Source organism: Salvelinus alpinus, chromosome 28 (genome assembly GCF_045679555.1).
Source record: "Salvelinus alpinus chromosome 28, SLU_Salpinus.1, whole genome shotgun sequence".
NCBI lineage: Eukaryota > Metazoa > Chordata > Actinopteri > Salmoniformes > Salmonidae > Salvelinus > Salvelinus alpinus.
The window spans coordinates 25984374-25997257 of NC_092113.1; the positions used below are offsets into that span (position 1 = coordinate 25984374).

The following is a 12884-nucleotide window of genomic DNA, read 5'->3' on the forward strand; positions in this document are numbered from 1 at the left end:
ACCCAATTGAGATGGTTTGGGATGAGTTGGACCGCAGAGTGAAGAAAAAGCAGCCAACAAGTGCTCAGCATATGTTGGAACTTTCAAGACTGTTGGAAAAGCATTCCAGGTGAAGCTGGTTGAGAGAATTCCAAGAATGTGCAAAGCTGTTGTTAAGGTAAAGGGTAGATTTTTTTTTTGGTCCAGTTATTATTTTTGTACTCTTTGGTGCTGGTTCCTGTTTTTCTATGTTTAAAAAATATATATAAAATACTTCAATCAAACTGTCACTTTTCAGAATTTATGAGGAAATTACCGATTCTGTAATAGGGGAAATACATCTATTTAAAAAAAACTTTGTTCTCATTTCATATAAAAAAATCTTTCTGATTACTGAAATCATTAGAGAATAGGAAACTGATATCACATGACAGAAGAAGCAAGTCTACTTCCTTATGTAGGAGTGATTTGCTCAGAGCAGCCAGGTGGGATGACGCAGACCCGGTGGAGAGCGTGGTGAAACAGAAAAGACACTGGCCTTGTTAGAGAGGATCAAAACCGCAATGTATCATGGGTAAATTGTGACTGACTGATCTACAAATGATAAGTTATTTATGATGCAAGGTAATTTGTAGATCAGTCGTTTTGATGCTTTCGAAACACGGCCACTGAGCGCGTTCGAGCAAATTACTTTTGTCAAGTCGTTGACTATCATTGGTCATCGCCTTTCAAAGTGTGTTGCATTATGGTTATAAAAATTGTCCGACTTGTAACTACATGACGACTGCATGAACTTTACAAAAATCATGTGATCAAAAGGTCATGCAGTTTTTTAAGAAGTCACCAAGTCACTGCAGTTGCTTCTCACCAACTGCACCATGCAGCCATCACTTGCATTGTGGGAGGCACTATTTGTCAACTTTTTTCAAATACATGACTGAAACAGGAACCAACTTTGCTTTGATTCAGGATACAAATGAAAAGTGATATTTGAGACCTCTCTCTAACCAATGAATTGTACACGTTATGTGTCCAGTTTGTGAGTGTGTGATATGGAGGTACAGAAAGGTTTATTTCGACATTTATACAGACAAACTTTTCGAAACAATAGCAGCTATGTTAACACTGCCATGTTGATCTGAGCCTTGCTGTTGGAGAACCACTACAGTGTCCAACTTTCGGCTGTCGCAGATTAACCTACCCCGACTTCACTCGCCGACTTTCGTCTACAGTAGGCTTTGTTAGGCTTACCGCTCGAACACACCCACTGTCTGTCCTCCTGAGTTTTGATGCAGTCTTTACCCGACTATGTCAAGTTAGGATTTGTCAGTTCTCGTGTGAGCTTTTGTTCCAACCCCATTACTGTGTTTTAGGTGCCAAACTTATGGTAATGTTGCAACAGTGTGGAGATTCCTAGATGTGAAAAGTGTGCAGGAGGGCATGAGACAAAGGAATGTGTGGTATCGGTGGGAAATGTTGTGTGTTAACTGTAGGGGTACCCATGGTCCTGGAGATCAGAAGTGTCTGGTGAGAGAAAGGCAGGTTGAGGTTGTCAGGGTGAGAGTAGTACAGAAAGTGTCATATGCTGAGGCAGTGAAGAGAGTAGTTGAGGAAGATGGGTCCAGGGCGAGGGATCCTAAGACTTACCTGTGAGTAGCCCGAGGCCAATAGAGAGTGATAGGAATAACATGTTCTTCAGTAAGGTTAGCTTCTTAGAATTATTAGCCATGGTTATCAACTGTACCGCAGAAATGGAATGTAAAATCACAGAAAATATATGTTGTGGTGGCAGCTGCAGAGAAGTACTTGGGTGTACAAGATTTTACAGCAGAAGGTGTGTTGAGCAATAGTGTCCCATCCTGCCAGCCTGGTGTAGGATCAGATAGAGCCAAAGTAGTGGAATAGTGGTGAGGTTTTAATGGGTGTAGGGTTAGTTAGTTAGTTAGTTAGTTAGTTAGTTGGCAGGGCACATTGTTTTCTTCCAGAACAGTAGGCAGACACACAGCCCACACAGAAGGTGGCGGCATGCACCTTTAACGTATGTTTTCAGACCGCCATAATACCATAGAAGAAGAAGTAGTAGTCAGGTAGGGGAAGGAGAAGGAGGAGCATGTGAGCTGTCTGACAGGTTTGGCTGGTCTGTTGCTCCCTTCCATTCTGTCTCTGCAGTAGAATTCTGCAGTTTGTATCCTCTGTGGTGTGCTGAGCTGTGGAGAGGCCTAGAGTTCTGTTGGGGACCTGTAAGATTTTACTTCCATTCTAAAGGTATGTGTGTGTCCAAGTAACCAACGCCTTATTTGGAATTAAGGACAATTAATCTATAAGCCTTGGGTGTGTGAATGTGAGAGATCCTTTCAGTGTTAGGTGTATTTTTTTCTCTTCCTAAATAGAAGAAGCTGACACTTGACACTGGGTTGAAGGAGAAGGATCAGTTATTGTTTTGCATACCACTTTACATACCTCTGTGTGTTCAGTATTACTGTATTCTGAGAACTTAGCCTAATAAAACAGAATGTCCTCTGCCCTCATTGACTGATAAATTGTACTGTGTGTACAGTAGGAGTGTGTGAGGGAGAGGAGGAGCGACATAGATGAAGAGATAAAGGACATGCAGGTAAGAGAGTGTAGTGAGACAGCTCTAACCTCAGTAGGGGATTGGCATGGCTCTAGGTGGAATGAGAAACATGTTGTTCAGAATGTCTGTCAGATACAGACTATTAGACCAGTGTCTTAAACACTTTCATAAAGCACAGATTACTGGTTTGACATTCATATCTTTGCGCTTTATCTACCAATAGCGCATGACACCACACAATAGGAACATCTTTAGAAGTGAATAGTAGGCCTACAATCTTAACTTCTTGTTCCCCAGAAGTGCCACATTAATGGAATCATTTGTCTGACCCAAGTTAATGTTTATGTTGTTGTGGTCACCGATCTTCAATACATTTACTGGTGCAGACAAAAATAATACATGATTTGTGTTCTTCTAAGCAAAACAAATGTTCAGAAATGAATTGATGATAACTACAGTCAACTTCTAGAGGGGTGGATCAAGTGGTATGGTTTCAGAGATACTGAAGACTTCTATTGCGGGGTCTGCGGTCTAGAGCGGTGTTTCCCAACTCCAGTCCTCCAGTACAGCACACATTTTTGTTGTAGCCCCAGACAAACACCTGATTCAACTCACTGAGGACTTGATGATTAGTTGACAAGTTGAATCAGGTATGCTTGTCTAGGGCTACAACAAAAATGTGTGTTGTAGGGTACACTCAAGGACTGGAGTTGGGGAACACTGGTCTAGAGGAAGCCCAGCACAACGCACTAGCAACTGGGAATCTTTATTTAAAGGTGACATGCATTGTTCCCCTCTACCAGCTGTTGTGAGTATTCCTCCAAACAATAGTTTGTTGACAGCTGTGGAGATGTATAACATTCTGTGTTGTCATTGACTGCATCCTGGGGTTTTGTGAGTACAGCGGTTGGGGCCATTACTGTTGACTTATAATATCCCTGAGTCAACCACAGCACTTTAAAGTGATTTGTGTGAGTTGAAGTATCAATGCCATAGGGGTAGTATCTCTGTAGAAGGTAAATGATCTGGCAGAGAGGGGTTCCCTCTGTCTTTGAGGTAACTTGGTAGGTATATTTGGTATTTATATTGATTGCTTGCCTGTATGCTGTCCCTCTGATGACAGTTATCTGATGGTGTGTAAGTTGCTATCTGATGTGATGCTGTTTCCTTTTTCTGCTGGACATCCAGGACTTTAGGGCACCAGGGTTCAAGTGACACCCTTATGGGAACTGGAAGAAGACGGAATCATATCAGCCACAAGCAAAATCCTGTCAGCTTTTGGGGACAGTATGATCCTGGAGTGAAGACATCTGAATAATTTTGACTTTGGGTGGCCAAAGAAAGCAGGATAAAGACAGGAGTCAAGGACAAACAAGCCCACCTGCAGCATGCCTGTGGAGACCCTCCAGCCTGGCCTGAGACAGCCGGTGGCAGTGAGGGCTGCTGCTGCTGGAACGCCCAACCGCCTTCTCATGCCCAACCGCCGCCTCCTCCAACCAAGAACATTGGAAGCAGCTGAGCCCAGGCAGAGTGCAGTGGAGAGACTGGCAGCAGCCAAGGCTAAATATGTCAAGAACCAGGTGGCCCTCTTTAAGCAACAGCCAATCAAAGTGCCTCCACCTATCATGCGCAAGCCTCTGATGTCCCCTGCCCTGCGGCCCACCCGTAAGGCCCAACTGCCTCGCCCTGACTTCAACCAGCAAGGGAGTTCCCCACTGGACCTGAAGCACCTGAGTAACCTGATCAACGGGGTGGGTGAGCCTGAAACTCCCCCTACCTCCCCAACCATGGACCCAGTGGAGAGTAGTCAGGCCCCTGACTGCCCCACTACCAACTCTCCCTGTCCCTCTCCAACCTCTGCTGGGGCTGGGTCAGGGGCTGCTGAGAGTATCCAGACCCTCTGTCCTGAGTGGTCCACCCCAGTCAAAGTAAGGGTAAATGCCTCTGGCCCACTAAGTCCTACAGGGTCTCCTACTGCAGTGACCATACGTAGAGTGGACGTCATACCCCAACCCCACCACACCACACCAGTGAGGACGCCCCTTAGAGCACAGCAGCAGATGCGCGTCCCATTGCAGCCCATGGCTCTGCATCCACACACCCAGATCCACAACGCAATGTCACCTCTGCGTCTCTTCCACCCCCGAACTACCTATGCACCAGGCCCTGCGTCTCCTAAACCTGTCCCAGCCCCTCCACCACAAAACCACACCCCAAACCGCACCTCCCAGTCTAGCCCCGTCCAGCTCCCAGCCAACCCCCCCATACTCCCGCCCTCCCCGTCGGTCACCTGCTTATCGTCCGGTAGTTCCAGGAAACGTCCCTCTCTGAACCGCTCCAAATCTGACATGAGTGACCGTTACTCCCGGGCCAGTACTGAGCTGGAGCGCTTCTTCAACCTGTGTGGTTTGGACACTTCGGAGATGCAGGTGCTGAAGGGGCCAGGCTCAGACATCGCCTCCCTTGCACAGTTCCGCAGTGCCAGTGCTCCTGGGTCAGAGTGTGCAGGCCAGGAGGGTGAAGAGGAAGGTGGGGCTGCAGAGCCGGCACCCTATGGCGTCTCAGTAATTGAGAGGAACGCCAGAGTTATCAAGTGGCTTTATGGTATCCGCACATCCAAGGATAGTGCCAGGAGCACCAACATGTAGGGCCATGAGAGACTGATGTAAATAGAGGCAGGGGAGAAAAACATGGAGGTGCACTTTAAACACAATTCCTGTACAGAGAAAAAAGCAGGAGAAGTGTGACTGCCGGTATAAACCAACTAATGAAAATGAAAGGAAGGGACTGATCTGGACTAATAGTGAAGGAAACTGTCTGTCAATGCAGTTTGATACAGTGTTGGACATCATTTGTGCAAATTATTTATTGTATGGTACTTGGTACTAACACCTGTTTCATCCAGCGCAAAGCAGCAGTGTTTGGTGAATGACGCTTCTATTGATGATGTGGATCCTCTGTACCTCATCTCCCATCGGTCCTCAAGGAGGCCCAGAAAAGGCCTGACATCCAAGGCTACTCACCTTCCTCCAGCCATTATCATTGGTAGTTCCATGGTGAAGCACATCTTAGTTCCTGGAGCTAAAACCCTGTGCTACCTGGGGGCTACGGTGAAGGATATCACAGGATTTATTTGTTCCCAGCCAAGAGCGGCTGCTGTTGTAGTGCATGTGGGAACAAATTATATCAAAAATGGTAAATCAGAGATAATGAAACAGGATTTTATTGCGCTGATCAACACCCTAAAAGGCTCTGAAAAGCAGCCGATTATATCTGGCCCCGTGCCATCGCTGAGTCTCGACTGTGAAAGGTTCAGCAGGCTTTTAGCACTTCATATCTGGCTTAAAACCTCTACCGACCCCCCCCTCCCGGATCCGGGATCATCCTCATCAAAAAAGCTGACTAGCATAGCCTAGCCTAGCGCCACAGGGATGTCATATAATATAATTTCATGAAAACACAAGTCCAATACAGCAAATGAAAGATAAACATCTTGTGAATCCAGCCAACATTTCCGATTTTTAAAATGTTTTACAGCGAAAACACAATATATATTTATGTTAGCTCACCACAATAGCCAAACACACAACGCAATTTTTTCACCGCAAACATAGCTTTCACAAAACCCACAAATAGAGATAAAATTAATCACTAACCTTTGAACAACTTCATCAGATGACAGTCTTATAACATCATGTTATACAATACATTTATGTTTGTTCGAAAATGTGCATATTTATAGCTACAAATCCTGGTTTTACATTGTGAATATGGCGCCAAAATGCACCAAATTGTCCGGAGAAATTTTGGACAGTCACGTAATCTAACCAAAAAACTCATCATACACTTTGCTAAAAAATACATGTTGTACAGCAAATGAAAGATACACTGGTTCTTAATGCAACCGCTGTGTTAGATTTAAAAAAAATAACTTTAGTACAAAGTACAGCATGCAATAATCTGAGACAGCGCCCAGCCATTCTCCGCCATGTTGGAGCCAACATATTCCACAAAAATACGAAATAACATCATAAATATTCTCTTACCTTTGATGATCTTCCATCAGAATGCAGTGCAAGGAGTCCTAGTTCCACAATAAATCGTTGTTTTGTTTTAGAATGTCCCTTTCTTCTGTCGAATTAGCAACTTTGGCTAGCATGGTGGCGCGCACATGTGAATGAACTCTTGGCGCATGGAACGAAAAATTCCAAAAGTCATAATAAACGTCGAATAAACTGGTCAAACTCAGTTGAAAATCCATCTTTATGATGTTTTTCTCATATGTATCCAATAACGTCCAAGACGGAGCATTTCGTTGTGTCTACCTAATGCATTGCAGAAAACAATATGGTGCTCTCTGGTGCGCAGCAAAATACTGCCAATATGGCGGACCTGTCACTCCAAAAGCTCTCATTCGGTCTCACATCAAGCTAGACACCCCATTCAACATTCTACTGCCTGTTGACATCTAGTGGAAGGCGTATGAAGTGCATACAGATCCATAAATAAAAGGCAATTGAATAGGCAAGGCCTTACACAGAGACCCATTTTCAGAATTTTCACTTCCTGTTTGCTGCCAAATGGGTTCTGTTTTACTCATAGATATAATTCAAACAGTTTTAGAAACTTCAGAGTGTTTTCTATCCAATAGTAATAATAATATGCATATCGTATGATCTAGAACAGAGTACTAGGCCGTTTAATTTGGGCACGATTTTTTCCCAAAGTGAAAACAGCGCCCCCTATTAAGAAGTTAAAGTCTACTGCCATTCTGTTGGCATAACTTTAATTGATAATTTTTAAAAACTTTTTGGAAACAAAAGATGCTATACAGGGATGATGGACTCCACCCAAACTATCTACAGTAGGAGCCTGGACTCTCTCGTCACATTTTAAAGCTGTGTTAAGATATTGACTCAGAGACAGACCAAGCCCCACTCGGGTAAAACCGCCCATCCTCTCTAAGCGTTATCTTCGTACTGTTGTCTATACTGCCAGGGATGTTGTCAGTTGTAATTTTGTACCCATTCGATTGAATTCCACTCTTAGATCTGCTATTGTTAGCTCAAAAGGGGAGCCCACTGTGGTCTGCTCACCCAGTGCTTAAAGTTCAAATGTGAATACCATAAACTTGAATACCCCCTCGGGTTTCAAATCACTTAGAGGGCTTGGGCTGTTGCACAATAGCAACCAAAGCCCATGTAAGTCAGTTTATAACATTCCATCATTGGTTACTCTGAGAGTTCCTCATATTGAAATTGGCTGCGGCCTCAGGCCCTATGATGCTAACCTTGGAAAGGTAATTCCAATTTCTTCCTCTTTACTAATAGGGATAGACTAATGGTCTAGTTCTATGCAATCTTATAGCCAAACCAACTAAATCAATATCAACCATCAGACAGGGCCCGCAACCGCCTATTGAACATACTTGCTTGTTTGAGTTGGAATTTCCATGTGACTTCAGAAATTGTAAAGGACTTGGGTTGATGCATCTGAACATTAGGCTCTTACTTCCTGAACTGAATTACATTAAGATCTGGGCTATGCAAATGAATTCGGACATTCTGGTATTGACTGAAACTTTCTGGACATTCTCGACTCTGATATTAATATTGAGGGTTATCATGAGGTCAGAGCTGACAGACAGGGTAGAGGTGAAATCCATTTCCCTTGCCAAAATGTTTTAGATACTATCTTTAAGTCATTCATAAAAGAGATGATGCTTGGGTCAAGGCCAGGAACACAGGTGTAGGCCTGGCCTGGCAAGCTTTTAAGCAACTGAGGAACCATTGTGTAAAAACAAATGGATTATTATGTAACCACTCTCTGATTGTAAGAACCCTGCCAAATTCTCGAAAACTGCAGAGCCCGTCATAGCTGGCTCAATACCCCACATTTTTTATTTAACATTGTTATCGGGAAATATTCAAAAATGATAGAAATCAGCTCTTGTGCTGCCACTCCATAATGGTGAGGATAGTAACATTAGTGATCTTAATCATTATCAGCCCATTTCAAGGCTTCCTTGTCTCTTTAAGATTATTGAATCCTTGGTAAATGTACAACTTTGCTCTTTTATCTGAGAAATGTATTTTGAATGTAAACCAGTCAGGGTTTAGACCTGGTCTTGACAATATTACTCCAACCACTTTAGTTGTTAATGATCTTGTCAATACTTTAGACACTAAAATTAAATGTGCTGCTTTGTATGTGGACCTGTCCAAAGCTTTTGATACTGTTGATCATGCTATTTTATTGAATAAGTTGTCCTCGATAGGCCTGAGCTCTGACGCCTGTTTATGGTTTCATGATTATTTTAGTGAAAGGACTCAGAACTCAGGCTCAAGTCCGACATTTCTTGAAGTGCATAAATGTGTACCACGGTTCGATTTTGGGACCTGTTCTCTTCACTATTTATATAAACACCATTGGTCAATCTGTTTACAAATGGTAAACTTCATCTATATGCGGATGATACTAAACTCGGCAAAAAAAGAAACGTCCCCTTTTCAGGACCCTGTCTTTCAAAGATAATTCATAAAAATCCAAATAACTTCACAGATCTTCATTGTAAAGTGTTTAAACACTGTTTCCCATGCTTGTTCAATGAACCATAAACAATTAATGAACATGCACCGGTGGAACGGTCGTTCAGACACTAACAGCTTACAGACGGTCGGCAATTAAGGTCACAGTTATGAAAACTTAGGACACTAAAGAGGCCTTTCTACTGACTCTGAAAAACACCAAAAGAAAGGGTTCCTGCTCATCTGCGTGAACGTGCCTTAGGCATGCTGCAAGGAGGCATGAGGACTGCAGATGTGGCCAGGGCAATAAATTGCAATGTCCGTACTGTGAGACGCCTAAGACAGCGCTACAGGGAGACAGGACGGACAGCTGATTGTCCTCGCAGTGGCAGACCACGTGTAACAACACCTGCACGGGATCGATACATCCGAACATCGCACCTGCGGGACAGGTACAGGATGGCAACAAACAAATGCCCGAATTACACCAGGAACGCACAATCCCTCCATCAGTGCTCAGACTGTCTGCAATAGGCTGAGAGAGGCTGGACTGAGGGCTTGTAGGCCTGTTGTAAGGCAGATCCTTACCAGACTCACTGGAAACAACGTTGCCTATGGGCACAAACCCACCTTCGCTGGACCAGACAGGACTGGCAAAAAGTGCTCTTCATTGACGAGTCGCGGTTTTGTCTCACCAGGGGTGATGGTTGGATTCACGTTTATCGACGAAGGAATGAGCTTTACACCGAGGCCTGTACTCTGGAGCGGGATCGATTTGGAGGTGGAGGGTCCGTCATGGTCTGGGGCGGTGTGTCACAGCATCATCGGACTGAGCTTGTTGTCATTGCAGGCAATCTCAACGCTGTGCGTTACAGGGAAGACATCCTCCTCCCTCATGTGGCACCCTTCCTGCAGGCTCATCCTGACATGACCCTCCAGCATGACAATGCCACCAGCCATACTGCTCGTGATTTCCTGCAGACAGGAATGTCAGTGTTCTGCCATGGCCAGCAAAGAGCCCGGATCTCAATCCCATTGAGCACGTCTGGGACCTGTTGGATCGGAGGGTGAGGGCTAGGGCCATTCCCCCCAGAAATGTCCGGGAACTTGCAGGTGCCTTGGTGGAAGAGTGGGGTAACATCTCACAGCAAGAACGGGCAAATCTGGTGCAGTCCATGAGGAGGAGATGCACTGCAGTACTTAATGCAGCTGGTCGCCACACCAGATACTGACTTATTTTTGATTTTGACCCTCCCCTTGTTCAGGGACACATTATTCAATTTCTGTTTGTCACATGTCTGTGGAACTTGTTCAGTTTATGTCTCTGTTGTTGAATCTTGTTATGTTCATACAAATATTTACACATGTTAAGTTTGCTGAAAATAAACGCAGTTGACAGTGAGAGGACATTTCTTTTTTGATGAGCTGGTTAAGAAGAAAACATTTTAACGTGTTTTTTCTCTACAAACAGATCGTGCTTTTCTTTTAACAGTAGGACGCAGATTTGTCAGTCAACCTTTTTATCTGTTCTTGATTATGGTGATATTTATCAAAGTGCAGCTGCTACTACTCTTAAACCTTTGGATACCATCTATCATAGTGCCCTTCGTTTTGTTATAGGCGACAGTTGATACTCATCACTGTATCCTGTATCAAAAGGTTGGGTGGACTTCACAAAAGACCCGTAGGTCCCTACATTACTCCCTTTTTGTTTGAAAGGTCCTACTTTATAAACTTCTGTCTTACCTAATTTTTCTGTTTTAGGATAGCCACTGGAGTTACCAAATAGTTCACAGGATTGGTTTACACTCAAGGTTCCTAGGGTTTCCACCGAGCTAGGTAAATCTGCTTTTAGTTTTAATACACCGTACTGCTGGAACAAAATACATTTAATCTTGATGTTGTGCCATTCAGTCAATTTAAAGTATTGATTGGGGATTATTTGTGGAGGAATGTAACTTTTGCTGAGTGATTTGTGATGTTTTATTTGTGCTTACCATGACTGTTTGTGTATTAAAAGAGAACATAAAAAAATGCTATGATAATAAAAATGTTAAGTTTACGCACATCCAGGAATGTCAAACATGATGGATAATTACCTTCCCTACAGAAAAAACACTAACCTTCACACATCTACAGTTGAAGTCGGAAGTTTACATACACTTAGGTTGGAGTCATTAACTTCTTGCGACTACAGGGGGTGCTGTTCCGAATTAGCATTTTGTCGTCTCCAAATTAAACTGCCTAGTACTCAATTCTTGCTCGTACAATATGCATATTATTAATTATATTGGATAGAAAACACCTTCTAGTTTCATACAACGTTGAAATTATGTCTGTGGGTGACCCAGAACACTTTCTACAGCGAAATCCATGACAGACAGTGAAAGGTCTGAGAGCGAAGCTCTGGTTTCAGATCAGTTTTTAAGGTCTCTGTCTATCCTATGGAACGACACGAACTGCACCCGCCTTCCCCTGGATGTCAGTAACCAATGAGAAGTGGAATGGGCCTTCTAGGTAGCTCTCAGAGGTTATAAAACACCAAGGAGTGAGAGTAGCCCCCCTTTCGACGCTCGCCCTTACGCAGGATGGGACCTCCGGACGCCATTTTCACAGGCTCGGTTATCAACTTGAAATGTATCCGTCTGTAATTTAATTCGATATAGGACTTAGAAACATCATAAGGTAGTTAATTTAAACCGTTTTATAGCAATTTATATCCGTTTAGTGCGATTTTGAGGAATTTCTTTGTTGTGCACTCTGAAACTTTGGACACGTTTTGTGGTCCCGTTCGATCGTTAGTGGATATTTCGAAGGACAGAGGACATCTATCGACCAAAAGACGTTTATAACATAGAAAGGATACATTGCCCAAGAATATGATGGAAGAACAGCTCAAAGTAAGCAATATTTAATATGATAAATTGTTGTTCTGTCGAAATATTTTAAACGCATATTTCGCCATTTTGTTTGGTATAGCTTTGGTATAGCTTCACTTGGCGAACCCTGTATTGAAAAGTAAGGATAATTTTAAAAATGTAAATCAGCGGTTGCATTAAGAACTAATTTGTCTTTCGATTCCTGTCAACCCTGTATTTTTTAGTCAAGTATATGATTAGCTTTTAATTAAACTAGATCACTCTGATAGATGACGTCAGACATATTGAGGCTTGATTTCCTAGTATTTTTATTGTGTAACCACGGTTTTGTATGGCTAAATATGCACCTTTTCGAACAAACTGTATATGTATGTTGTAAAATGATGTTACAGGAGTGTCATCGGAAGAATTCTGAGAAGGTTAGTGAAAAAATTAATATCTTTTGGCGGTGGTTACGTTATAGCGCTCTTTGGCTGGAATCGATGCTCTGGTAACGTTTGCACATGTAGTATGCTAACTTATCGATTTATTGTGTTTTCGCTGAAAAACGCTTAGAAAATCTGAAATATGGTCTGAAATCACAAGAACTGGGTCTTTCCATTGCTATGCTTTGTCTATTTTTATGAAATGTTTTATGATGAGTAAATTGGTCATACACGTTGCTCTATCTAGTAATTCTAGTCGATTTGTGATGGTGGGTGCAATTGTAAACTGTGATTTCTACCTGAAATATGCACTTTTTTCTAACAAAAACTATCCTATACCATGAATATGTTATCAGACTGTCATCTGAAGAGGTTTTTTCTTGGTTAGTGGATATCAATATCTTAGTTGAGCCGAATTGGTGATAGCACCTGAAGGAGTAAGAAACTGATGGAGTTAGAATAGTGGTGTATTTTGCTAACGTGTTTAGCTAATAGATTT

The 12884-nt window shown here is 42.9% G+C and overlaps 1 protein-coding gene across 1 annotated transcript; it reads left to right on the plus strand.

The window, feature by feature from the left end:
- The first annotated feature begins 1271 nt into the window (after positions 1–1271).
- On the plus strand, positions 1272–11143 carry LOC139557510 (protein FAM110A-like). Its single transcript, XM_071372448.1, has 2 exons — positions 1272–2244; positions 3743–11143. The coding sequence occupies exon 2, from the start codon at positions 3943–3945 to the stop codon at positions 5200–5202; it is 1260 nt and encodes a 419-aa protein (XP_071228549.1). The 5' UTR covers positions 1272–2244; positions 3743–3942; the 3' UTR covers positions 5203–11143.
- The last annotated feature ends 1741 nt before the right edge of the window (positions 11144–12884 follow it).

Coding starts and splice junctions, on each gene's coding strand:
- LOC139557510 (XM_071372448.1), top strand. CDS start 3,943: ATGCCTGTGGAGACCCTCCAGCCTGGCCTGAGACAGCCGGTGGCAGTG.